We start from the raw sequence: 26,321 nt of genomic DNA on the forward strand, positions 1-26,321 counted from the left end.
CAGAGAGAGACCCTGCCCTCCCCCTCAAAAAACAGGATTACAGTGTCGTGTCTAGCAGGTTTCCAGTAGATAATTTAGTCTGAGCTCCATATTTTCGTCATTTGAAAAATGAGAAGCAGGACTTACCTAGCACTGCTCTTTGTTTTCCTGTTTTCTAGGTCATTCCTCCTCTCCTACACATAATCCCTAACCTGGTCCCTCTTAATTGCCCACATCCCTTCCACTAGCGCTCCCTGCTTTCTCACGAACTTCAATGATCCTCCCATCTCAATCACTTAAGTTCGCACCTCTTTTCCCGCCTTTTTCACCCCCCAAGGTTCCAAAGCTCCAGGACTTCATTGTCTTCCTCCCCCCATCCTCCAACCAACCCACAAGACAGCCTTGTTACCATGACGACCGAGCTACTCAAAGCAGAAGTCGAGGACCTGGTTGCCATGGCTTCCGCTTCTCCGCCTCCAGCCCCGCCCGCGCGCTGCGCAGCATTGGGGCCTACGCAGTGCGTAGCGTGGTGGGGCTACCAGCCAGGGCGGGACGGGGCGGGGCTTCAGCCGAGAGGGCAGGCAGGGAGAGAAAGGATAAGAAAGGGAGTGGAACTGGCGCCTACGGTGGCCGAAGTGGGACGCGCCGAGCCGGAGGAAGCAGGATGGTAGGCTGTGCTAAGAGTGAGGGGAGGGGGAAGCGAGGGGCGTGGGCTGCACCTGCAGGGGTCCCTGGGGGCCGCCCTTGGTCTGAGCAGCTTTCTTCCCTCTGGTCCTCTGAGGCCTCACTTACCTGGACGGGTGGGCGAGGCGACCTCCGAAGGAAGGGCTGGAAATGGCATTCTGGAGAGGGGCGGGGTGGGGGCGCATTTGTGGGACAAGATTTGACTAGGGGACAGCGGGACCGTCCTGATCCGGGAGGAGCGCCCGGGTCTTGGTCCGAGGGAGCCCGACCACTGCTGCAGGGATTGAAGGAGAGGGGCGCGGGAGTCTGCTCGCGGATGGACGGAACCGGGGGCGCGGGTCACCGAGACCCTCTTCCCATGCTGCCCAGACGGAAGCGCAGGGCCCCTGCAGGGAGCAGGGCATAGGAGGGGATAGTTTCCGGGTCCAAGGAGTGATCGTCTTGCCTGAGTTTGTGGCCATGCTTGCCTGGAGGCTGGGCCGAGGTGGGAACGAAGTGAGTGGGCTCGACGTCTTGCTTTCAAGGATCCAAGGTTTGGGATCCTGGGCTCCCGTGTTTTTTCTTCTCCGCCCCCCCCCCCATTTCCCCGGTCTCATTCCCTTTCCGGAACCTAGGCCTTCTATCTTCCTGCGTGCTCCCCACCCCCCATATCTTAGCTGCCCAGAGCTCCCTTGCGCCCCTCTGTTCTCCTTCCCCACCACCAAAAAAACCAAAAAACACAGTTCTCCTGAATTCTGATTTTTTAGCCTACTAAGCTAGTACTGTTCCATACAGGACTGGGGATTCCAGTCCAGGTTATGTCCATGGAGAGGAGAGTTGCTGGGAGAACAGATAACTCCAGGATGTAGCCCAGAACTTCTGGGACTGGGAAGCTGGGGTACAGGGAGTAATGAGGGTTCAGCATTCCATTCCACCTCACCTAGCTTGCTCTGTCCTACAGACATTCCTTAAAAGAACCCCCTGGGTGTTGGGCCCTCAGAGATTATCACCTGGTGTCTGAAGGTGGAGTGGGCTCTTAGCAGGAGGTGATCTAAAAGGATGAAAAGTTAAGAGAAGACCATCAGGGGCCAAATGGCTGGATGGCTGAACACAGAAGGGTGGAATTTGGGCATCCCAGTACCATGTGTGGCATTAGACATACATAATGCAGAGAAGACTATCCCCGAGCATAGGCCTGGCACTGGAGGGCAGTTTATTTGAGGCATTATTAAGGACTTATGGCTAAGATGGGGTGGAGAATTGAGGTAGCTTCTTGAGAAACAAAATACCCAATTTCAGCATGGTGGTGGATAGAGAGAGCATGGAGAATAGGCATCTTTTTGGCACCGTCTGTGGACTTTGGAGGTATTGTACTGGGAGGCATTGTACTTACCTTTGGAAACAGGTCAAGAAATAATAACCATAATAATACCACGTAATTCCTAAAATGTTATAGTGCCTGCCATGTGCCAGGCCTTGTTGTGTACATCATTTAATCTCTTCTAACAACTCTGCAAGGTAGGTACTTTTATCATCTACATCTTACAAATAAGGATACTGAACCCCAGAGGCATAAAGTAATTTTCCCAAGGGTATATAGAATTAATAGAGCCAGGATTTAAACCTAAACAGCAGACTCAGAAGCTCTGACTCGCCCAAAAGGAAAGGCGCCTGTGGGTGGGAACTCCCAGTGTGGAGAGCAAAGGGATGGATTTTTGAAGAAAGCAGGAGCAGGAACTGTGAGTAGAGACAAGTTAGACGGGATGAATTTGGAGCTGTGTGTTTATGCAGGAAAGAGGCTCAGAGAACCAAATGTCTGACCCTCACTTTTGCCCTCATCCCCCTAGATGCGATTCATGCTGCTATTTAGCCGGCAGGGAAAACTGCGGCTGCAAAAATGGTACCTGGCTACTTCAGACAAGGAGCGAAAGAAGATGGTTCGGGAGCTTATGCAGGTTGTTCTGGCTCGCAAGCCCAAGATGTGCAGCTTCCTGGAGTGGAGGGACCTCAAAGTTGTCTATAAGAGGTGATTCCCCACCTACTCTCAGACCTGACAATATCCTGCTGGATTAGAGTTTGGCAATGAGTTCAGATGGCTAACATTTTGGATAAATAGCAGTCCAGGGAGACCTGAGAGCTAAGAAAGTCTGGAATACAGTGGAAGGAAGCTACCTTTCCTTTCCAAACTCCCCTTGAAGAAGTTTTTGTTCCCCACTTGGTTTTGCTGAAGCCTTACACCTGCCTCAGGTACATACTTCTGTCCCTATCTTGTCCACTGCTCTTGTCCCTTGAAGTCTCATTCACCAGTGAGATGTCCTGCCCCATTTTTCCCAACATACACACAGACACGCACACACACACACCCGTTACAGTTCCTTCTCCACTGAGCAGGTGAATTAGTTGGCTCAGGTTTTTGCTGTGTCAAACTGAGCAGGTCAGAGGGCAAGAAGGAAAGAGTATGCGTCTATGCGTGTTTGTAAGAAAGTGCTAAGAGGCTACACAGCATACCCTGGAGCCACCCCACGTGTGTCCAGTCAGGGCCCAGACCCGAGGCTGGTTGTAGGTTTGAGGCTGGAATGCCTGGGTCCTTAAGCAAGCACCGAGCCATGCCACATGTGCCCCTCTCCTCAGATATGCCAGCCTCTACTTCTGCTGTGCCATCGAGGGCCAGGACAATGAGCTCATCACACTGGAGCTGATCCACCGATACGTGGAGCTCCTGGACAAATACTTTGGCAGCGTAAGTCTCCCCATCTGCCCTAGTTTCCATACCCAGCAATCCCCTCTTGCAACTAAACTTTAAGGTCCTTCCAGCTTCTGCCCTGGAAATCTCAGGGGAGAGGTGAGGTTAGAGCAGTGAGAACTATAATTAATCTCCCTTTTTAATCTTTAAGCCTATTAGCTTTGTCCCTTAATCATCCCTGAGCAGGTGGGAGGGGGAGAGTGGGCACTTAATCTCCACATAGAACCTAGCTTGGACTTCTCTCTCAGAAACCAAGTTCAGATTTTATCAATGGTTCCTGACCTTACCTTTGCATTGGTATCTTCTGGAAAGTTTTAAAAATAGCAATGCCTTAAGAAAGTACCGTGAAGGCTATGTTAACCAGTTTGATGAAAATATTTCAAATTGCATATAAAACCAACTCATTGTACCCCATGATTGCATTAATGTCCACAACTATAATTTAATAAAAAAAATAATAGTGATGCCTACATCCCACCCCCAGAGATTCTGAATGAACTTATCTGGGGTATAACCTGGGCATTGGCAGACCACTCGGATCTTAGATAAGGAATAGTAATAACTCCATAATTTATATTCCACTTAATTTAGAAAGTGCTTTCACGTTGTCTGTTTATTTCTCATTCCATCCTATAGGTAGGTATTGGTATCTCCATTTTCAGATAAGAAAACAGGCTCAGAGACATTCAATGACATGTATAGCTAGCTGGTTACTGGTAGAGCCTGCTTAGAACTCAAGTCTTCTACGTTATGGTCCAGAACCTCCTCCCTCCCTGCCCCACAGTGCTAAGGAGAGAGACTAGCTGAGCTTCTGATGAGAATAGGCCACAAATTTGGGGGGGAAGGCAAGGAGAACCACAGAGAAGGGTAGATTGGGGCAACTAATATTTCATGATCAGGGAGAAAGAGGCAAGAGAGAAAAGCAAAAGCCAAATCAAGTACTAAGGCCTGGAGGTCGTGAGGACATGAGGCCTGGGGCGAGAACCCAAAGTGGGAACAGTGGTCCTGGGAAAAATGGTCTCTAGGAATGTACCCTGAAGCTCATGTCAGCCTTTCCCCTTTGTCCCAGGTTTGTGAACTAGATATCATCTTCAACTTTGAGAAGGCCTACTTCATCTTGGATGAGTTTTTGATGGGGGGTGATGTCCAGGACACCTCCAAGAAGAGTGTGCTAAAGGCCATCGAGCAGGCAGACCTGCTGCAGGAGGTACGGGCCAGAGACAGTGAGGAGGAGGAAGAGTACCCTGGCAGAGGGTGCCCTGCCTCTCCTGGACACCCTGCCCGCCACCAAGGGGGCCCCCCTCCGTGTGGCATATGGCCCCCACGGCGCCCCACTCTACAACTTGCCCTCAAGCCCTAACCTCATAATGTAGAAGGGTAGCAGACAGCTCATCAGTACTCCCCTTGTTCCAAGCTCTGTCCTCCCAAGACCTGAGATGTCTTGTCCCAACCAAACCTCTTTCCTCCCACACTTCTCTTGGCATTAAGGGTTGCTTAGAGAAGGGGCACATAGTATATCATTCTTCCCTGATTTCTACCTCTCCTTTTTTGCATACACATACCCAAAAGCCTCTGCTGCTCAGGAGCAAAAGGCTACAGGGATTTGGGGGCTGGGGTTGAGGCCAACTGGATGGTGGTTGCCCCTGCTATCCAGCACTCCCACCCTCACCCCATTACTGCCTGCCCCCTCTGCTGTGCCACTGCTGAGCCTTGGTGCAGGGAGATGAGTCACCGGAATCTGCAATGACAAGGAAGCGGCCTGAGCTGGCTCTGAAGAGGGGGAGAGATGAGGGAATAGAGGGGGCTCCTCTCTGCAGTGGGAGAGAGGCAGAGCTAAGCTGGTTACCTCACTGGTCTAGCTTCCCTTTCACACATACACATGCACACACCTGTGCCCTGGCACACACACATACCCATGTTATTAGTGCTCTGCTCAGGCCCTAATGACTCATCTCTCTGCAGTCTGGTTCACCTTCCCTCAGGGACCTGGTGCCAGCCTCCTACTGCCTCCCCTACTCTGAAAATCGGGACCCAACCATCTGTACCCCCAGTCCCCTAGTGGCGGGTTCCCTTCTCCCAGCCCCAGCTCCACTCCCTCTGTCCCCAGGTACTGGGTAGAGTCTCTGCTCCAGGAGTGCAGGGCTTTGGGTGCTCCGGGTGGTGATGGGCACAGCTTGGACCCCATTTGCCATCATTGACTGGCTCTGGATATCCCCGGGGGCTGGTGAGCTGCTATGAAAGCCTTGCAGCACTCCAGCCTTGGGCTCACATTGGCTTCTCTCCCCCTCCCCATGTCTCTCTGTGCTTCCCTCCATTCTTCCTCGTGATCACTGTCGTCTTGCCCACCTTGTCTGCCTCTCCTGGTGTCTCTGCGTCACCCTCTGTCTGTCTCTGCTTCAGGAGGATGAGTCGCCACGCAGTGTGCTGGAGGAGATGGGTCTGGCATAGCCCGCACCGCCCAGCTGGGCATGGAGATGGGGAGCTGGTGGGGAGCAGGGCATGAGTGGCTGTTTCTCGTCTGGCCCAGGGCCATTTTCTTGGTGGGACCCAGCTGCTCCTCCTCTGCTGCCTCACCTTCTCTTGGAGTAAGCTGTGGGCTCAGGCCCTTCAAACATTCCCTCCTTCCACCCCCTACCTCCTGTTTCCCCTTTCCCACAGAATTTTCTAGGAGCTAGGAAACAGGAAAATGTGACTAAGACAGGGGTGCTATTTGGCTTTCATTCCCTGCCTTTGAAGAACCAATGTTACCCTAGATGTCCTCTCGTCCTTATAACTGTAAATATATAAATATGTCAGGTTAAAGGGAAAAGGTTTTCAGGGCTCTTTTCTTCCCCCATGCCCGTGACCTACCTCCACCCTCACCCCAGCCAGCTAGGGCAGCTCCTCTACCTGGGAGGGGCCTTCCCTATAGTGAGAGGGAAGGCATTTTCCTTCCCTTGCCCACACTTCCTCCTTGACTGTAGTGGGGCCTCTGTCCAATGCCAGGGGAGGAATAATATAGTTAATTTTTTTCTAACCTTGCCACTTTGAGGAAAGGAAGGGTGGGGGGAAGGGCAGGCTCGGTAGGAGCTGGCCCTGTCCCTCCTTCACTCCAGTTCTGGGCAAGACAAGAGCTGGGGGAAGGTGGGCCTGAGGGTGGTGTCTGCCTTTATGTCCTTTCTTCTGAAATAAAAAGAAAAGCATTTCTGGACTTTGCTGCTTGCGTTGGACTCTGTGGAGGAAGGTAGGGCTGCTGGCGTCAGTCAGGAGACTAAGGGCACTCTGCCAATAGCCTCTTGCCCAAAACTAGGATTGCCACACTTGGTAGGAAAAACAATAGAGTTTAATTTGAATTTCAGATAAATAACAAATAACTTTGGTGGTGGTGAGGAACTGTGACCCGTGCAATGTTTGGAATGTACTTAATTCTAAAAACAAATCTGATGTTTATAAATCAAATTTAGGTGTCTTGAATGTTATCTGGCCACTCTACCCCACACAAATTTCATGCTCAGTGCCTCTCCAAACAGACTGCTGCTGGCTCCCTGAGCTACCTTCACCCTTCACGTGGGTCCACTTCTCTAAGATTTTTTTGTAGGAGATTTCATTTGTCTGGTTTAATTTTAATTTTGGAGGGGAGAATACTCAGGAGTTCAAGGCCATCTAGGATTATAAAGGAGTTAAGTGGAGGAAACCAGCTTTTCTCTGTGGCTGCCATTCCCTTTTCCCCATTTCTGGGGAAGTACCTAGGACCAGGAAATTTAGAGAGCAGTTAATTTGGAGACAGGTGCCTAAGCATACTCAGCATGGTGAAAAGAAGAGGCTTCGCAGAGCCCAGAGCTGTGGCACTTTTTGTGTGATATTATTTTCTTTTGAACTGGAAGCTTGCTGGGCTTATCAGACAATTGATTCTTTATCACATTCCACTCTGCTGCTCTCTGTCAAGCCTTGGGGACAGAAGCCTTTAACTACCACCACCTCCCAGATGAGTGTGAGCCATATTCTACCCCCAAATACGGTTTTGGTGATTCCCCAACCAACCCTGGCTTTGGTTTGTGGGTAGGGAGCTGGAGGAGATGAGTATTGTGCCTGGCGCTTCCCTCACCGCCCCTCGGCAAAGACTACAGAGGCCCAAGGGGACGGGTGAATAACCGAGAACAAAGTCCTAGTAAAATAGTCACTTTTATTTCTTAGCAAAACTATTTCCTCCGTGAGGGGTATTTACAACAGAGAAAGGAAAGAAGGGTAAATTCACGGCGACTTGGGAGTAGGTGGAGAGGTTCGTGGGAGGCCCGAAGGGCTGGAGACAGACACACTTCACGTAATTAACTGGAACTGCTTTTTCCGGTTTTGGACTGGGACGTCCCGAGAAGGACTTGATGGGGACAGTGCCCCTCGAGGTGGGGAGGGAACTCGCACAGACCACCGCCCACCTGGGCTGGTCCCGGGTCACCTGTGAGAGTTTTGGGAGCTCAGGCTTGGGACCCAGGAAGAGGTCAGACAGGTCCCAGGAGGGCCCGGGGGCGGGACGGAGGCGGGGCGCATGCAAACACCGAGAGGGGAGGGGACGACACGGAGGGGGGAGTTGCGCACTCCGAAGGGGCGCCTGGGGGCAGGGGCGGGGCGGGTCACGGGCGCCGGAGCAGCACGTGCTCGATGTAATTCTCCATCTCTTCCTGCTCTTGCAGCCGGCGCTCCTCAGCCTCCGCCTCCTCCTGCGCGCGCCGCGCCTGGGCCTCCCGGCTGGGATAGTGGCGGGAAGGCGGCAAGGCGTGGTGGTAGTGACGGCGGCGCGAGGCCGCTGGCGGCTGCAGTGTTCGCGGCCGGATGTAGTTAGGAAAAGAGTGGTAGGGCCCTGGGGAAAACACCTCGTCCTCCTCCCGATCCCAGGGCGGGAGCACCTCATTCCAGTCCGGCAGCTCGTCTCGAGCGGGAGCGGGGACAGGGGGCGGGGGTTGCGGGGAGCGGACGTGGGTGGGGGCAGGGGCAGCCCGGGGGGCCGGCACGGGCTCGGGTGGGGCGTTCTTCTTCCGCTTCCGTTTCTCCTCCACCTCCTCGATGATGCTGACCACGTCGTCAGCTGGCAGGTGGAGTTTGGTGGACAGCTCGATGAGGCTATCGATCGTCTGCGGGTCCATCTCCTCGTCGTCGTCCTCCTCCTCCCCACCCTCGTCTGCCCCCTCAGCCTCTTTCCTCCTGTGGCCCGGCGTCTCCTCCTGGGAGCGCTTGTCCTCCGCTCCGGCTTCCCCGTCCTCCTCCTCCGCGAACAGTAGCGCGTTCTGCCTGGCCCTCTCCGCCTCCTCCGCCTCTGCCTCCGCCTCCGCCGCCTCCTCATCCTCTTCCCCCACCCTCTCCTCCCCGCCGCGTCTCTCTTGCTCCGCCTCCTCCTCCTCCCTTTGGTTCTCTCGCTCCGCTGCTGCCTCCTGCAGCCCCCGACCCCCAAGGCCACGCTGCCGGGCCCCGCCCTGCAGCAAATACTGGAGCAGCAGGTCGGAGGCGAGGTCTGCCAGCCGCTCTTCCTGCGCTGCGGCCTGTCGCGTAGCCTCCGCCTGACGCCTCCCAGCCTCTACCTGAGCAAGCCCTTGCTGTAGAAGGCGCTCCCCCGCCTCGGAGCCTCCCAGGAGTGAGCTTTCAGGCCGGCGCACCTTGAGGAAGGGGGCGCCCAGGCCTTGGTACGCCTTGGACAGGGGTGCCAATGCCTCGCCTACGTGTGTTTTGGGGGGAGTCACTCCATCCCCGAACTGGTGGGTTTCGGGAATGGGCCCGCTCTCGGGCATACGCGCCTGGAATTGCGAGGGGGCCGAGGGCGGCAGGGGCGCGCGCTCTGGAACGCGCGCCTGGAACTCTCCCCAGGAAGCGCGCCACACGCGCTCTGGCCCTGGGCTCTCCAAATTGACTCGGGTTAGCGTGTGCGTGCGGGTTTCCGTCTCTGCTGCCGCCGTCTCTTGCTGGCGCTTAGCGCTACTTGGACTAAAATCTCGCAGTTCCTGGAGCAGGGACGCTAGCGCCTCGAGCTCATCGGAGGGGTCTCCCGCCTCGGGCCCATTCTCCTGAGTCTGAGGGCGAGGCGGAGCCGCAGGTTCCCGGGTCTCTGGAGCTGGGAGGCTGTGGGTCTGGCTGCGCACGGTCTCGGTGAGCAGAGCTTCAGCCGCTTCTTCCGCTGGCTCTTCCTGGGAGTCTCCCGGTGCGGGGGGCGAGGCTGGGCGGTCCAGTGCCTGCAGCAACACTGTGGCCAGCGCCCGGGGATCCACGCCCTGGAAAAGCTCTCCCTCGTCCTGCGGCTCGGAATTTCGAGCAGCTCGGACCTCTAGGGCGCTGCCATCCTTTTGCCCTGGCACTGCGTCCCCAGCTACTGGCTCTTTATGCTCAGAGCTGAGGGGAGGAGGCTGTGCCTCAGGGCGACCCGGGGGCGCTGCTCCTAACCCCTTGATCAGTAGAAGGAAGCAGAAGAGGGTGGAAGCCAGCAACCTGAGGGATTTCATGACCAAGGGGCTGCCAGAGACTGAAAAATAGAAAGGGCAAAAAAATAAAAAAAAAGAGGATTTCTGTAAGAATTACCCACTCTCTAATTCTACTTTCCCTCCCCCACCTTTAAGCAGGATATCCGGGGCTTCCCTGATCCCTCTAACCTTACCCAGAAAAGGGACGTTTAGGAGCACAGGAGGAAGATGTTGTGCCGATCTCTGGAATCGTGTAAATGGGAAAAGAATGCCTGAAACCTCGCTCACCCAGTGCCTCCTCGCCCCCTTCCCTGAGCCATCTCACTGCCATCGCCCACGTACTAAGCAGGAAGGATAAGGGAAAAAAAAATCTCTGCTCCCTCCCCATAGGACTTCCCGCATGGTGCGTGGGCGACTTAAGCAAAAGAAAAGCTGAGACTCCCCCATTTGCCAGGGACCCTTACTGGGGGCTCCCGCTGTGTTTTCTACAACCCCGTCTAGGAGGAGAGCGAACCCTCCCTCACGCCCACGGCTGCCGAGGGTTTGAGGGACGGACAGCGGAGTATTTACCAGCTGGTGTCACGACGCGGGAGGTGGAGAAGAGGGTCGGGGTGGGGTGGGACAGGGAAAGATCGGGACGCGTCCGCCTCGGGTCCGAGCAGTGGCTGGGGTATGAGCGCCGGTCTCAATCTGGCGTCCAGTGGGCTGGGCTCAGCTGGGTCCGCGTATCTCCGGGCGGCTGGCTCGCTCCGGCTTCAGCACGCTGGACAGCGCCCGCGCCTCTACCGCCTTATAAAGGAGAGCGCGCAGGGTCACGTGGGAGAGCCCCGCCCCATTGACGTCAATGTTCATTCATGGGGAAGCGGGCGGGCGCTCGGAGGAGGGAGGACGCCCAGCGATTGGAGGGTGCCTGCCTCGCCCGGCTTGCGCCTGCGCGTTGGGCCCTTTGGTCGGAGGGGTGTGCGCTAGGAGAGCTCAGGGAAATGAATGAATGAAGGAAGGAATGAATGAAATGCCAAGGCGGGCGGGGCGGGGGGCTATGAATGAATGAAGGAGGGACGAAGAGAAAAGGATGAATGAATGAATGGGGAAATGAATGGAAGGGTGAATGTAGAGGCGCTGGAAGGCGGGAGGGTGGGTTACAAAGCAACTTGCAGCTGCTAGAACCGGCGTTGCTGAACCGAATAGGAAAGGAACACCCCCAGCGTCTCACTGGGCACCAGTAGGAGATCAATACTGGGGAGGGGGAGGATAGGCATTGGAAAGCCGAGGCTTCCACCCGAGACCGCACGGTCCATAGGGAACACACCCAAGGACGACGTGAACCTGAGAGAAGGATCTGCGCGCCTGCGGGCGCTGTCCGCGGATCTGCGGTGCAGGGTGGTGGCCCTGAGCCGGGGCAAATGGGTGGATCTTGCGGTTTTGATAATCCCAATGGAAAGGGTCCGAGTCGGAAGAGAAAGGGGAAAGACTGAGAATGTGTGTTCCTCTAGGTCGTGTCTGTTCACGACCCGTACGTGTCTGAAGAAAAGGTGTGTCCTGTCGAGCTAACTGCCGCGTATGTCGGGGTCCCTGCTGTGCCCCTTTTCAGACCACAGTCCTCCAGTTTCTTTCCCTCCTGCCGCTTCTCCCCTTCCTCCAAGGACATTTGGAGGGCGAGACCAGACCAGGTGGGGAGGGGGTTGCGCAGGTAGGGGGGGTAACTCAAGTCCAGCCCTTTCCACTGCTTAAAGGGAAGGTTTGAAAGCGATGCAAGGGGAGGGGGGGTGTGCAACGTCAGAGATAGCGCTTCTCTGCCACCAGACCCTTCGACCGTATCTCCTGCTGAAGGGGTTGGGGCTGGGGGCTTGGACAGCTAAAGGTTCCGGAGGTGGGGGGAGATGACGCACAGATTGCGCAAAGAGAATCCATCAGTGAGCTGGTCCGGTGAAGGAAGACCAGCCGTGGGCGGGGGGGAGGGGGGAGGACGGAAATGGGGAGGGGGCAGGGAAGAGGGGAGGGTGACATGGGGAGCAATCACTGCAGGAATGAAGGGGGGGGGAGGTAGGAGGCTGAAGGGGGCTGCGGTGCAAGCAAAGAGCTGTGCGGGGGCGTGGGCAAGGAAAGGGGGGTGACAATGACACACGCCAAACATACAAGAACTGCGGACATAGGGGTGCCCATGGGCGCACGCAGGGCACCAGCGGCTGAGGCTCTGGAAAGCAGCATGGGGTGTCAAGGGCTCTCAAAGCAGCATGGGGTGACAGTACTTGTCCCCCTCCTCATCTCTTCCTAGCACTGACCCTCATTCTAACACCCCCACATACACCACACACACATTCACACACTCACGTGCTTTCCCTCTATAACCAGCAGTGGCTTCTTGCTTCCATCAGTGGCTCGACTTTCCCAGAAGAAAGCCCATCAGCTCTGCAGGGAAAGAAGTGGGGAGGAGTGGAGCTAGAGGAAAGAGAGAATAGATGGGGACAGGGGAGGGGGGAGGAAAAAAGGAATCTGGAACAGGTAGAAGGAGCGACTAAAGGAGGAAAACAAACACTGAGAACCAAGGTGACTAGAGATTCTGAAGAAAGGAGGGAAAAGAAGGGACTGGAGACCCTGAGGCATGCCTCACCACCCACCCACCCACACACAATTCTCCAGGGCCTCCCCAGCAGCCCCTCTGGGGTCCCTTGCTTCCTCTCTCCCTTCTCCATCTCCCCTTCATTTTCCCAGCCTGGTTACAGAGAGCAGTGCGGTGGGGAGGGGGTCACGTTACCTTCTCGAGGAGGATGAATCAGAGTGAGATGGCTCAGACATCTGGAGAGGGGGAGGGGAAGCCATCGGAGAGAGAAGGAATGGGGGGAGAGAGGGAGCCTAAGGGGGCTGACTGAAAGGCTGATGGGGATTTAGAGACCAAGTGCAAGATGGGGAGAGACAGGCACCACCTAGAGAAACTGTATTTGCCTGTGGGCATGTGTGTGGGCGCGTGCGCGTGCACGCACCTGTGCATGTGTGTTTTTGTGTGTACAGAGATTGATGTGCTACATCCAGAGAAAGAAAGAGTTGGAGAGAGGATCAATTGTATATTTAATCAGAGTGAGAGTGGATAGGCATGGTAGTATTTCCAATCTAAATATGTGATCTTCTCTTCCAATCTGTGCGTCTGTGTTTTGCTTGTTTCCAGGTGTCTGTGTGTGTTGGTTCTGATCTCTTCTGAATGCCTGTATACCTTATGCAGCTTTGAGTCTTTGAGTGCACCTAGTTCTGGACATCTGCTGGTGTCTGATACATGTGTCTAGTTTGGTGGTACACAATCGTGTGTGTGTACAAGGGTGTCTTTGTGCATTTCTCTGGGTCTTCCCATGCCTACTGGAAATGTGGCTACATATGTGGACTTCCCTTTGCTTGATCTTTTTTGCCCCTCCCCCCATTCACCTTCGTTTCTAGATCTCTGTTCCACAAAGTCTCAGAATCTAAGCCATTCATCTGCAGCTGTGAAGTTCTGGGTCCTTGCCCCTGTTTTCAGAGTATTCCCCATTCCTCCATTTTCTCCCAACTTTCCATCCCTCCTTCCCTCCACTTGAGCTCAGAAACCCTGGGGGAGATTCTCAGAAATTGAAATACTAGGAGCCTCAGTCATCCTATGGTTGGGTGGGGGTAGGTGGAAACCTGGAGCACCAAAAGCAATAAGCTTAGGGATTCCACAGTCTGGGTCTTGACACCCCCACCCACAACTCCCACAGTCTTTTTCTACCTCTCTCCATCCCGGTCTCCTACCTGGGACAGGGCACACACACACCCCTAATAGAGATAAACTTCTCCTTCATGCTCTGCTGCCTGTAGGGGCTTCTGGAAAAGAGCTGGACTGGGGACAAATTCTTTGGATGGGGAGAGGAAGGAGCTGGCAGAGAGAAAGAAAATGGAGAGAGAGAGAGATAACTGGAAAAGGCAGAGCTGAGATGGGGACCTGGAAATGTCTGGCATTTGCTCTGAGTTGTTTGTAAGAATCCATCTCTCTTTGTCTTTGTTTCTGATTCATCGAAGAGGGTAGCAGGAGAAATTGGGGTCCAACAGAGTAATGATCCAGGCTGAGGATCAGAAAAGCCAGAGAAGGGGGTAGAGCACTGGGTCTTTTCCCTAAGAAGGTCTGGGAGAGAAAGAGGGGGCAGGGGCTTGGGGTCCCCGAAGCTCACCGTTCTCCTCTTCTTCCCCATCCCCCCAACTAGTGACTCACCTCTGCAGCCTTTCGTTGCGTCAGCCATGGAGGGGGGACAGGCAGGGAGGGGGCAATTTGTGATACGGGTAGGGGTCTCAACTTTGAATTGAAGGAAGGTGCTGAAGGCCCCCTGAAAATGCACCCATTTAGAACACATTGCCCTACCCCCTACCCACTCCAAGCGTTCGGAGTCCTGGGACAGGTATCTTGGAAAGGGCTGGGGGCCAATGGAGGGTCCAGAATGACTGAGTGATAGGGAGGGGGTGCTCACTCTGATTTTTAGTCCAGGGTCCCATTCCCTCAGACCCTCACCCACTCCTGAATGGGGGAGGGGAAACACAGCAAGCCGGGGGAGGGCGACGCTGCAGAGATGAGTCACCAAGAAAGGGAGAGAGAGAGAGCAAGAGATACATAGAGACAGAGATGGGGAGAGACACAAAGAGAGCCAACCACTGGAGAGACTGAGAAACACATATACATATGCTCGCGGGCACACGCGTGTGTGTGCACACACACACAAACACACATACACCATGAAGGTGATATCCAAAAACTACTAAGAGAAAGGAAATAATGCACTTCCATAATCCTAAACCAGCCCCTCCAACATCCACTTGTCACGCATAGCATATACTATCATATAGTTACGCTGAGATTCTGAGACACACCCACTTACACAAACACAATGTCACATCTAGTCTAGCAGTCACCCAGATCTAAGCTAAAGATCTGTCCAGGACAGATTTACGTTGAAAGTCCTTATTTCTTTTAGGGGTGGTGGGAAGGAGTAAAAACACTCAGACTTAACCCTTTGACTTTAGAAATTCAAAACGTCGTTTCAGGGTCTCACAGGCTGCACTGTGCACACGCAACAATACACACAAGTCACCTGCCTCACCATCCACACGTACATAGTAGCATCAAGCATCATACCCGTCAAAAAGCCACTTGGGGTACCTCTTTATGGGGTACACCAGGCACGTTGTCTCACATATATCCCTTCCAGACACCCCCTGACTCGTACACACATGTATAGAGACGCAGACACACAAAGACGCCCATGGACACACTCACACGGACGAAAACCACCTTGCGCTGCCTCGCCCGCGTTCGCGCACGTCCTGGCGCCCCCGCGTGTTACTTTTCGGGATCGCAGTCTCCGCCGATCTAGAGCTTGGCTCCCGGGGGGCGGTGCCCAGGCTCCCTCCACCTCCTGCTCCCACCACGCGTTGCCCACCCCAAAATCGGGAGACCGAGGGCGGCTGCCCACGGGTGAGTCAAGAGCTGAGAATTTGATGCCTGGATCCTGGGGCTGAAAGAAGCTGGAATGCCGAGAGGAACTTGGGAGAAGAACCCGCAGAATGTGGTTTGCAAGTCCAGGAGAAAGCGAGGGCCCAGGCTAGTTGGGGCTCTGCGCCGCTGCCTCGGTTCTGAGCAGCCGCTTCTTCCCTTGTTCCGCAGGGGTGGGGGTGGGGGCGCACAACGTCCATCAGCCCTCCCTCGAAACCCCCCCCCCCAGGAAGTCATTAGCCCCATTGCCACTGGGCTTAGAGATCCTCTCTAATACAGGCTGCTGGGGAAAGGGGGAAGATTATGTGTGCCATCCCTCCCCACTGAGAGAAGTGAAACGGACACAGAGGGTAGGCAAAAGGTCCATTTTATTGCCTTACAGCAAACGTAGAAATGGCAAGGAAAGTGGCAGTATGGCAGGTGCAGGAGGCAGCCAAGACAGAGCAGCACAGCAGAAAAACCACAGCTGGGGGAAGCGGTCAAGAATTAGCTGTCCCCTTTGCCCACCTTCTACATCCTGGGATCGCCTCTAACCACAACTTGGATTGCATCCTCAGGGAACCCTGTGCTCACTGTCAACATTTTTCCTAGCAACTGTTCCTGGTCTAAGGAGAAGTTCAAGCTAACACCATCACACCACAGAGTGAGGTTCTGGGGCACGCCCTGCGCTTGGGCCACCAGGGTGATTCCCAGTGTCTGTGAGTGACTTAGAAGTCACTTTGATCTTTCTGAGCCTGTGTTTCCTCCCTCTGTCTTTGATGCGAGGATCTGGTATTGGAGACAACGTTGTGCAAATACAGCTGTTACTACTTAAATAGAAGACTCTCCAAGTCTAAAAAGCATAAATGATCCAGAAGGGAGCAGTGTTGGAAATACTGGGCGGTGGAGTTCCAGAGCACTAGAAGGCAGCCAGGTTGGAACCAGGAGACAACCCCCATGCCAGGTGAAGGACTTGCCCTCCAATGCACCAAACTCTCCAGCCAGAGAGTCCCCTGGTGAGTTGGGGGTGCGGGAGAGGAGCCCTGTGAAATAGCAACGACAAGCAAAGTTGGAAAGCCCAGTCAGAGGGGCAGGCTCAGGAAAAGTGCCTCACCAAGGTAAACAGGGAGCCAAATGCGGGAGCATTACAAATATATTTCCTTTACAGGGTCTCTCTCCACATTGCAACCCGGGTCGGTGAACAAGAGGTCACGGTGAAGAGGGGCGCAGGGGCAGGAAAATGGGCACTGAGAAGCTAAGAGTCAGGGAAGTCCAGGGAGGAGGAAGTTAGGGAGACAAAGAGAAGCGGGGAAAGGACACTGATCTGTAGGCCCCAGAGGCTGACGAGGCATGAGAGGAGCGCAGGGCCAGCCCCGAGGGCTTTAGAAAAGGCAGGAGAAAGGAAAGAAACATTCATCTGGCTACCGAGCGCCGGGCCGCTTCTGGACTTCGCAGGCACTTCCGCTCTTTTCCACCCACGAGGGGGCAGAAGGGAGAAGCCAGAAAGGGTGGAGTTCACTCTCAGCCCGGGGCGCCCAAAGGGTAGGATTTGGAAGCCTGTCTAGGGACCAGTTCTTTGTAAGGGGAAAGGGTGCATAACGGCAGCCCAGCGGGCTCCCCAAATCCAGCGTTTTAGGTCTGAGCCTTTGGGGACATCGGAGGCAACAAGGCAGACAGAAGTAGAAAAGGCAAGACCGGGGGTCTGCATCGGTAAGAGTGGGAATCAGAGCCGACTTCCGGGGGATGGAGTTTCGAAAGTGTAGGGGCGAGGCTGGCTGGGTGGAGGATCAGAGCCAGGGGGCGAGTCTGAAGTCCGTTCCTCCCCCCATGAGAGGCTCAGATGTCAGGCCTCCAGCAGGTACTGTTCAGTGTAACCCTTGACTAGCTCAAGTCCCAAGCCAACTTGACAGAAGTCAGCCACCTGTGACCGCAGCTGGAGTACCAGGAAGAGCTGGTACATGACGTTGAGACCTTCGAGGCGCTGGACTTGACGTTGCAGGTGCCACAGGAGCTGGTTCTGCACCTGCCCACCATCGCTGCCAAAGGCGTCAAGGTTGAGGTAGCGCCTAGTGCGGTTGCCTCCATGCGGCATGGGGAAGGGGCGTGTGCACAGCGTGAGCACGCGCGGGCTCGTGCGACTGTCCACTCACCATTCTAGGCCCTTGGCCGCCAGCAGGCTGAGGTTGCTTTCACTTGGCCAGTAGGGCTGCCGCCAGACCTAGATGATGATCCCACCCGGAAGCACGTCGCGCTGCACGGAGGGCAACAGCAAGAGGTGTGCCACGTCGCCGCCTGCCTCGGACACAGCCTCGATGGGCAGCGGCCAGAAGGTGCCGCAGGTCCAATGCGCTGCCAACCGCGCGCCCAGCTGGGCCAGTAACGCGGACGCATTGAATCGAACCAAAACTATGCCCTGCTGGGGGCGCGAGTGAACGCGGGGCGAGGGCAGGAGGGTCGAAGAACCTGGTTCCTCTCCGCATTTCCCCACACATTCACACCCATGTATTCCTACCCGCGCCCTTGGGAGGACTGACAGTGCGGGGCCGAGTCAAGTGGGTTATGAAAAAGCCTGGGTTCGAGTAGCAGGCAGGCAACAAGAGCAAGGGCTCCGAATATCCGAATCCCCAAGAAAAGTTGGGATCAGTGTGGAGTTGCCAGGGAACCCCAGGTTTGGGTCTCTGGGGGAATGGAAGCCAGGGAGACCGATTAGTTGGCAAGCTGAGGGAGGACAATGGCTCAGATTAGGATGCTTGGGCCCCTGAAGAAGGGCAGGATGTTAGGAGAGACAGGCTCACAGAACTTGGGGAGTAGGAGACTGAGTGAGTTTCAGGCCGGGAGTCGGGGTGTAACTTTCCTTGGGCAAAAGGATATGAGTCAGGACTGGGAGTACCAGGGGAAGGCTCTTGGGCCGCTCCACTTCTCCACTTAGTAGAGCCTGGAGAGAGAGACCAAGCCAATGCTTGGCTGGGCGTAGGGAGGGATGTCCCCATACTCCAGCGGAGAGGCCCAACCTTCCCAGCTCCCTTATCCTTCTCACCTGTTTGGTGATTAGGCGGTATTTCTTCAGCTCCTGGGGGCCCAGCTGGTCGTTCCGGGGAGCGGTGCCACCTTGACCCCGGGGGGCACTGTTGCTTGGCCAGCTGTGAGCAGAAGCGCTGCAGCAGTCCAACCACTCCCTTGCAGTGTTCCCAGGGGGCCATGCGCAGTCCCACCACCAGCGCCGTCTGCCTGGTGTCGATCACTTTCACTGACTCCAGAGAGATCTGCGGACCGAGGCCATAAAGGGGCCCACTCGTCACCTCTGCTTCCACCAGAGTGAGCCTCACAATGAGCACTCTATTGTCGCCGCCTGGACTCCAGGCCGGGACTGCGGCGGCCCAGGGTAGTCTCCTTAGCACTTGGGCCTCGTATTCCAGAGTGCGCAGAACAGTCATTTGCCGAGGCCTCTTTCGCCTCTGGAGATCTCCGACTCTGGGTGCACAGAGCTAGGACCGCTCACCACGCCCCCTTCACTTGGCTACACCTCCAGAATATTGCCACGCCCCTGGCACGCTCCTCTTTCTCTTAGTTCCTCGCCCAGCCCGACTCTGCTTTCTTACTGCAGTTGGTGCCAGTCGGAGGTCCCAGTCCCAGCTCTAGCCTACTCCCCACTTCTTATGCTCTTGCCCCCAGAAACTCTTCAAATGGACCCTCATACTTCAAAGCTTCAATTACTTCAGGTCCCCCGCTATCCGCTGTTCTCATGCCACCTACCCCACCCTCACTGACCTAGCCCTTAGATCCGTACTCCTACATTTTGGCTCCAAAGCAGACTATTTCCTCAGCAGCTGTACGATGCCTGGGGAGAGGCCCTCCCCCTCCGCTTCCTAAGATCCACTCACTCAACGGGGCTTCACAACTTGTCAAACCTGGGCCCTGCCCCTAGCTCACCACTCCTCCCTGCACTTGGCCAAAACAACCGCGTTCAGGAACCTGGAGCCAGCTGTGGTAGTGGCTGGGGAGGTAGTCAAGGCCACTGCAGATATCCTCGGAGATGGCCAACACCTCCTAAAACTCCTGTTTTGTGGCCACCACAAAGTCCAATGGCTCTGCCTCTGCCTCAGGCCCTGATCCGGATTGAGGCTTGGCCCTTAAGGACTGGTCCATAGACTTGGTCCCTGTCTCCTGTGGCAGGGTCTGGGCTCTCAGCTCCACACCTCTCTGGTCCTTTTCTGGTTTATCTATGTCTGCAGTGGCTGCACCACAGCCAGTATCCACCTTCATTACCCTGCAGAAAAGAGAGAGTACAACTGGATCAGAAGCCCCTTGTTTCCACATCTGGATCCCTACACACAAGCAGTCCCAACACCCCTTTTTTGCACAAATGCCCTTTCTTTTCTGGTCTCCATGCAGACCCTGAGAGTAGAGGGTCCCCAGCCTCACCCACTTCTGCCAGCTCCCAGATATCCCAACTCTGCCTGCTCTACCCCCACCAGTCACAAACTCAGGAACCCCAGTGAACTCCTCAGAGACTAGCCCCAGATCTCCAGGCCCAGCCAGCAACCAGGGCCCAGACGAGGCACTTGGTGGGGTTAAAAAACTGAGGAACAGCCAAGTGCAGTGGCTCATGCCTGTAATCCCAGCACTCCAGGAGGCTGAGGGGAGTGGATGCCTTGAGCTCACAAGTTGGAAACCAACTTTTGAGTAAGAGTGAGACCCTAATTCCAAAAAAATAAAAATAAAATAGCCAGGCATTGTGGCAGGCACCTAGTACCAGGTACTTGGGAGGCTGAGGCAACAGGATCACTTGAGCCCAAGAGTTTGAGATTGCTGTGAGCTATAACACCACAGCATTCTACTGGGGGCAAGAAGGTGAGACTTTGTCTCCAAAAAAAAAAAAATTGAGGAACACTCCTTCAAGGGCCCCATCACTTCTAAGATCTCTGCAAGGACAACATGTAAAGAAACTTCCATAGTCACCACTTTGTCTATAGGAGGATTCCCCAGGGAAAAGAAGATGATTTGCTACCTTCCACCTCCTTTCCTGCCATTGCAAGGTATCATCCCAGGGCACAGACAGGGACATTTAGATCCCAAATCTCCTCCAGATTGCTGCCCCGATTTCTCCCCAATCTCCTGACATGCATATGCTAATATAAGCAAAGATAGATGGCTCCATTAGAAAATGTCAAGCTATTCCTCCCAGGCCAATGAAAACATCCTTTCCTTCCTCCTGTTCTAATTTATTCCCTGCCTTCCCCATAGGGACACTTGGGCTCCACTCCAAGACTAGGTGATAATTTTGAAAGGGCTCTATTGGACCTCTAGCAAACTCAAAGAGAAAATCCCCTATCCAAGTCCTGAAGCCCTTGATTTCCAGATGTGTCTCCTCCAGACCAACAAAATGAACCAATCAAATCCCCACTCCTCTTTCTTTCAGTCAATTATAATGCTCACCTCAGATAACCTATATTAAGCCTCATTAACCAACATCCTAGGTGCACACAGACCAACTACCTTGGGATACTGGGGCTTGGCTGAAGTGTTTTCTTGTCTGATCATTTTGTTTTGTTTTGTTTTACAAATATATGACTTAGGTTTGGGAAAGGTTGACCAGCAGTGGGACCAAGGGGTAGTTTGGACATGGTTTCAGCTTCCATACATAAACACAGCTTACATAAATAGCTTACATACCTGCTATACAAACAAAGCTCCAAAACAAGAGTTCCATCTCCCTTTTTCTTTTCTGATTTTTTCTGATTCCAACATCTAAGGCTCTCCCAGTTAAATCCAGGTGAGATACAATACCAAGGATGAGAGAAGGGGGAGAATCCAGGCTCTGTTGGATTTTAAGCCCCTGCTGGGCCCATTAGAGACTATCAAGTTCAACCCTCTCCTTTCACAGTAAGGAAACAGACTTTTGGAGGTTAAGGCTGTTGTCCAAGGTGACTCAGCTTAGACAAAACCTGGCTAATAGTTGTTTCCTGGCTCCTCGGTCAGTGAGAAAGTACTCTTTTTTGGTGTAAGTAGGTCTCCAAATCCAGTGTATAGAGCAAGGAGGAGACTTACTTAATAGGAGTCAAACATCTCAGGTGGGCTAAGCTGATGCAGGACCAGAGATGAGATTGCTAGGGGAACCCTAACTGCTCAGCCTGCAACTGTCTGTGAGCTTTACACTGATACACAGACCCAACCATCACTCCAGCCCAAGTGCCAGACCCCTTGCATCAGGTTCGGTTCAGAGGAGGAGGAGTCCCAGAAATGAGCAGATTAGCTCTTGACTCCCATCTGCATTTCCAGGGGACCTGAATCAGCTGCTCCTGGGTCCTACGAAAACACAAGTTTGGTGACTCTAGCAATCTCTACTACCCCTAAAAGAGATGGACGACGTGTGGGCAACCTGTAGACTAGTACCAATCTGACTAATTCAAGCCATTAAACTCCAGTTTCCCTCCTTTGCTTTTGGGATGGGGGTACTATTTCCAAATAGCATTTCTACATCTCAGATAAGGTTGTTTATGATTGGGAGATGGGGACGAGGGGTAAGGGTTGGGGATTCCTAGGGTTACAGGAGGAAAGGAAGGATTTTCCAACTCATCCTGCATCTTTTCTTCTCAAGCACTCCCTCTTATTCTGTTCCTTTGGGGGGGACATAAACAAAGTTTCCAAGGTCCTTAAGCCCTGGGGGAAGTAAGTACTGGGAATAAAGTAGGTTAGGCATTCCAGACCAACCAAGGCTGTGGACTGGAGCCCAACCCTCGTCCACATTCAACCATTTCCCACCCTCCAGTACAGTGCCACTTCTTTTTCTGCTCTGGGTTCTTCAAACTATAACTCCCATAAGGTGTCTAGGCAGAGGCAGAGGCAGCCCCCAGCCTCTAGGGCACTGTGGGAAATGTAGTTCAGGCATCTCCTGCACCAAGCTCCAGCAAGAGGGTCAGCATTTGCCACCCAATCCCTAGCCCCACATCCTTAGTTTGGGGCCATTCTTTTATTCTCATAAATATGAATGACTACTCTGAGGAGGGGGTGATCAGAGTCATAGCTGGGCATGCTGGCAGCGCGTCACCTCCCACCTCACTCCCACCGCACCCCACACACCTGAAATACTGACGCCCCTGAAGCGAAGGCTTCTTGGAACCGGAGGAGGCAGTAAAGTGAGGAGGGAGGAAAGGGAGGAGAGGGAGGCAAGGGAGCAGGGACGTGGAGAGGCGGAGACAAAGAAGGCAGCTACACAAAGCGTCCAAAGATGAGAGCGAAAGGGACAGAAACGGAGGCGGAATGGAGACAAAGGCGACAGGGAGATGCAGTCCGCGAGAGATGAGGGGAGCGGACTGAGGTACCGACACTGAATCACAGACATGACACCTCGTGACTCTGGGTCCAGCAGAAGCCAAAAAAATTCTAGCACAAAACCCCTCCCCAGGGGGGCCACAAATAGAAAGCAGCACGACACACCCCCTTCTGCGGGGTGGGGCGGGGGAAGGGTCATACGGAGGAGAAAGTCAGAAGAGAGGCTGGAAGAGAACACCTAGAAAACAGATGGGGAGTCGAGACCAAGAAGAAGGCTCTGGGAGCAGAGGCAGGGGCCAAGGAAGATGGCCCAGGGAACCAGGGAGGCAGAGGGTCACACTGTGAAGGCAGGGAGCTTTACTGGAGGGTCTTCCCCAGGCGAGGGTCTTTCTTCCGCCCCATTCCTGGAATGAAGGTGTAGGGGCAGCCAGCAGGAGGGAGATTCTGAAGGGAGCTGTGTACTTGGCTAGGGTGTCCCTGGGCACCGGACTTTAGGGAGAGATGCGAAATGGGGTGACAGGAAGGCGTCTCTGGACACCTAGGGAGAAGTCTCAGTCTCAGTTATATAGGTCACGCGAACGGAAGAGGTCAGGCAGCAGGGGGCGCAGTCGCTCTCCGCCCCCGGGGGTCGGGGGTACAGTGACCTCCTGCTGCACCCGTTCTGCCGCTGAAGAGCACACTGGCTCCTACCCCTACCTTGCAGGAGCCTGACCCAGGCCAAGATGCTGAGAGGTGGAGGGGGCAGGCCATCGCAGACCTCGAACCCTGCCAAGATAGGGGTCCCTTTAGAGCCACGAGAGTCAAAGGAGGATGACGCTCTGGGCCCGCGAGAGTCGTCGGGTCGGGATATGGACTTCGAACGCCAGCTTGGGCCCTGCGCCGCAGCTCGGTTCTCAACGTGGGCTCAGACGCCCAGCTGACTCCGGGGCCACCAGCGCCTGCGGTGACTCTCCAGCACGGCCCCAGCAGCTGCTCCGAGGGGCGGAGACCCCAGCGACGCGGGGGAAACCCGGGACGGATCTGGAGTGGACTCGAGTCCAACTGGGGGCTTGCCAGGACAAGGAGTTGAGGTGATGCCCCGGGCCGGCCCTGCCCTGGTGGCGCTGTCCTGGTCTCGAGTCCTGCGAGCGAGACTCCGCCTTGTCCCGGCTGGGGAGCAGGACTAGGGGTGAGGGTGTCTTGGGTTTTGGTGGAGGGAGGAATGTTGCTGCCTTAGCTATAACCTCACCCTCCCCAGCACCTGTCTTCTCAGCCCGGGACTCGTCCACCGCCCCGGAAGTCCCTCTTCCCCAGGGAACACTCTCTGAATGGGATTCCCTCTCTCTGACTCTGACTTTAAGATAAGCAAGATGAGTTGGAAATGGGACTAGGAGACTTATTCCCTAAGGACCGAGTCTGAGAAACTGACAGGAAATTGGAAACCCGAGAAGTCTGGGGATGGGAAGAGACGGGAAGAGACAGAGGCTGAGAGGCTGAAAGGAGTAGGGCTAAGATATCTCAGTCTTACCACCACTGCGTGGGGTTCCCGGGCAGTCTAGTCTCCCTGACAGCCAGCATGCAGTTGTCTGCTCTTACGTCCCTGGCTCTGAGGTAGCAAGGTCCCTGCAGGACAGCAGGTGGGAAGAAAGACGTGCAGGTCAGCCTTGTACACTTGATCACATGCACACAGGAGCCTCTGCATCCCTGATAATCCAAGTGGATAGGATAAAGAAGCATGGACCTGGGACCCTAGTGTGTGTGCAATGGAATTCCAGCCCTGGGTTGGTCAAAAAGTTGAGAAGTCATTCAATCTCTTTTCTATAGGACCTCCCCTACATCTCTTGATTTCTGAAAGTGCTAACACTCTGCGCATTTCACAAAACTGCAAATAGAGTGGTATACGTTTTATTGCAGGAAAGCACTTCAAAAAGCACTTGAAATCTTCTGATTTCAAGGAAAAACTCGCTAGTGGCCAAAGGAAGAGGCAATCATTTTCTAATCCTGCCTCTTTCACCAGCAGCCTCATTTTCTGCCACCAGAAACTCTTGGATGGGTTCAACACTCACCCACTGCCAGTCCCCCCAGCCAATCCCAATAGAAGGTTTCCCTAAGTTCCCATCCCCCTCAAGTCCAAGCCACTCAGAAGCAAGATATTAGTGTAAGTCCCACCTTCAGACTGCTCACTAGGCTAGCCAAAAGCTATCTAATTCCAGTCTCTAGTCTCAGACATCTAGGATAGATTGCATTCCTCTCATCAGGAGTCCCCTGGAAGATGAGAGTGGTGACAGAGAGGTGTTAAAAAGTGACTTTAACCTAGGTGCTTGGGGCTTGGGGCTTGGGGCTTGGCGCCTGTAGCACAGTGGTTATGGTGCCAGCCACATACACTGAGGCTGGCAGCAGGTTCGAACCTGGCCCAGGCCACCTAAAATAGCAATGGTAACTACAACAAAAAATAGCCAGGCATTGTGTTGGGAGCCTGTAATCCCAGCTACTTGGAAGGCTGAAGCAAGAGAATCACTTGAACCCAAGAGTTTGAGGTTGCTGTGAACTGTGATGCCATGGCACTCTACCCAGGGTGACATAGTGAGACTCTGTCTCAAAAGAAGGAAGGAAGGAAGGAAGGAAGGAAGGAAGGAAGGAAGGAAGGAAGGAAGAAAGAAAGAAAGAAAGAAAGAAAGAAAGAAAGAAAGAAAGAAAGAAAGAAAGAAAGAGAGAGAGAAAAGAAAAGAAGGTGTGCAGACCAGTCCTGGGTGGAGCTCACTTAGTCGTGCGTATTAGAGCAGCAGAGGGCAGGCTCGTTCAGAAGGCTTCAGCTGGACCATGGAGAACTGACCAACATATGAAAATTATCAGAAAACTGCAGAATGGCTTCTGTGCCATACCAAATACTGACCTAAAGTGGCAGTGATCTGTGGTTCTGGATTAGGAGGTCTGGCTGATAAATTAACTCAGCCCCAGTTCTTTGACTACAGTGAGATACCCAATTTTCCCCTAAGTACAGTGTCAGGTCATGCAGGTCGGCTGGTATTTGGGATCCTGAATGGCAAAGTCTGTGTGATGATGCAGGGCAGGTTCCAGGCATATGAAGGGTACCCACTCTGGAAGATGACTTCCCAACAAGGGTTTTCCAGCTTATAGGTGTGGACACCCTGGTAGTTACCAATGCCGCTGGAGGGCTCAACCCCAAGTTTGAAGTTGGAGATATCGTGCTGATCCGTGATCACATCAACCTACCTGGTTTCTGTGGTCAGAGCCCACTCATAGGGCCGAATGATGAAAGATTTGGGGTTTGTTTCCCTGCCATGTCTGATGCCTATGACCAGACTGTGAGGGAGAAGGTTCTCATTACCTGGAAACAAATGAGAGAGGAGCGAGCACTGCAAGAAGGCACCTATGTTGGGGTGGCACCTGTGGCTCAAAGGAGTAGGTGCCAGCCGCATATGCCGGAGGTGATAGGTTCAAACCCAGCCCCGCCCCAAAACTGAAAAAACAAAAAAAGAAGGCACCTATGTGATGTTGATGGGCTCCAACTTTGAAACTGTGGCAGAGTGTCATCTGCTGCAAAAGCTGGGGGCAGATGCTGTTGGCATGAGCACAGTACTGGAAGTGATAGTTGCACTACTATGGACTTCGAGCCTTCAGCTTTTCACTCCTCACTAACAAGGTTGTCATGGATTATGAAAGTCTAGAGAAGCCCAATCAAGAGGTAGTATTAGAGTCTGGGAAATAGGCCTCACAAAAATTGGAAAAGTTTGTCACCACACTTGTTGGCAGTATTCCACTCCACGGCAGTACCTGTTGA

At 54.1% G+C, this 26,321-nt stretch overlaps 3 protein-coding genes and 1 pseudogene across 4 annotated transcripts; 2 read left to right on the forward strand and 2 right to left on the reverse strand.

Moving 5' to 3' along the window:
- Nucleotides 1–534: 534 nt before the first annotated feature.
- Nucleotides 535–6,575, forward strand: AP1S1 (adaptor related protein complex 1 sigma 1 subunit). Its single transcript, XM_003794165.3, has 5 exons — nt 535–646; nt 2,490–2,668; nt 3,274–3,382; nt 4,455–4,592; nt 5,786–6,575. Exons 1-5 carry the CDS (start codon nt 644–646, stop codon nt 5,831–5,833), a joined length of 477 nt encoding a protein of 158 aa, XP_003794213.1. The 5' UTR covers nt 535–643; the 3' UTR covers nt 5,834–6,575.
- Nucleotides 6,576–7,527: 952 nt separating this feature from the next.
- Nucleotides 7,528–10,585, reverse strand: VGF (VGF nerve growth factor inducible). Of its 2 annotated transcripts, XM_012807888.1 has the most exons (3): nt 10,375–10,434; nt 9,999–10,047; nt 7,534–9,866 (listed from the first exon to the last, which is right to left on the reverse strand). In XM_012807888.1, the coding sequence occupies exon 3, from the start codon at nt 9,844–9,846 to the stop codon at nt 7,993–7,995; it is 1,854 nt and encodes a 617-aa protein (XP_012663342.1). In that variant the 5' UTR covers nt 9,847–9,866; nt 9,999–10,047; nt 10,375–10,434; the 3' UTR covers nt 7,534–7,992. The 2 variants fall into 2 exon arrangements, with proteins under 2 accessions (XP_003794214.1, XP_012663342.1); XM_003794166.1 differs by lacking the exon at nt 9,999–10,047 and having other exon boundaries at nt 7,528–9,866; nt 10,375–10,585.
- Nucleotides 10,586–17,111: 6,526 nt separating this feature from the next.
- NAT16 (N-acetyltransferase 16 (putative)) lies at nt 17,112–19,531 on the reverse strand. The gene is given in 5 exon segments (XM_003794229.1): nt 17,112–17,681; nt 18,306–18,364; nt 18,367–18,391; nt 18,394–18,531; nt 19,199–19,531. Coding segments are annotated over 5 exon segments (1,125 nt in total).
- Nucleotides 19,532–25,339: 5,808 nt separating this feature from the next.
- LOC100956930 lies at nt 25,340–26,321 on the forward strand (annotated as a pseudogene).

The sequence above is a fragment of the Otolemur garnettii genome, unplaced genomic scaffold, assembly GCF_000181295.1.
Source record: "Otolemur garnettii isolate 467f Iridium unplaced genomic scaffold, OtoGar3 scaffold00077, whole genome shotgun sequence".
Taxonomy (NCBI): Eukaryota; Metazoa; Chordata; class Mammalia; order Primates; family Galagidae; genus Otolemur; species Otolemur garnettii.

Coding starts and splice junctions, on each gene's coding strand:
- AP1S1 (XM_003794165.3), top strand. Junction 2,669..3,273: donor CTCAAAGTTGTCTATAAGAG/GTGATTCCCCAC, acceptor CCCTCTCCTCAG/ATATGCCAGCCTCTACTTCT. Junction 4,593..5,785: donor AGGCAGACCTGCTGCAGGAG/GTACGGGCCAGA, acceptor TCTCTGCTTCAG/GAGGATGAGTCGCCACGCAG.
- VGF (XM_003794166.1), bottom strand. CDS start 9,846: ATGAAATCCCTCAGGTTGCTGGCTTCCACCCTCTTCTGCTTCCTTCTA.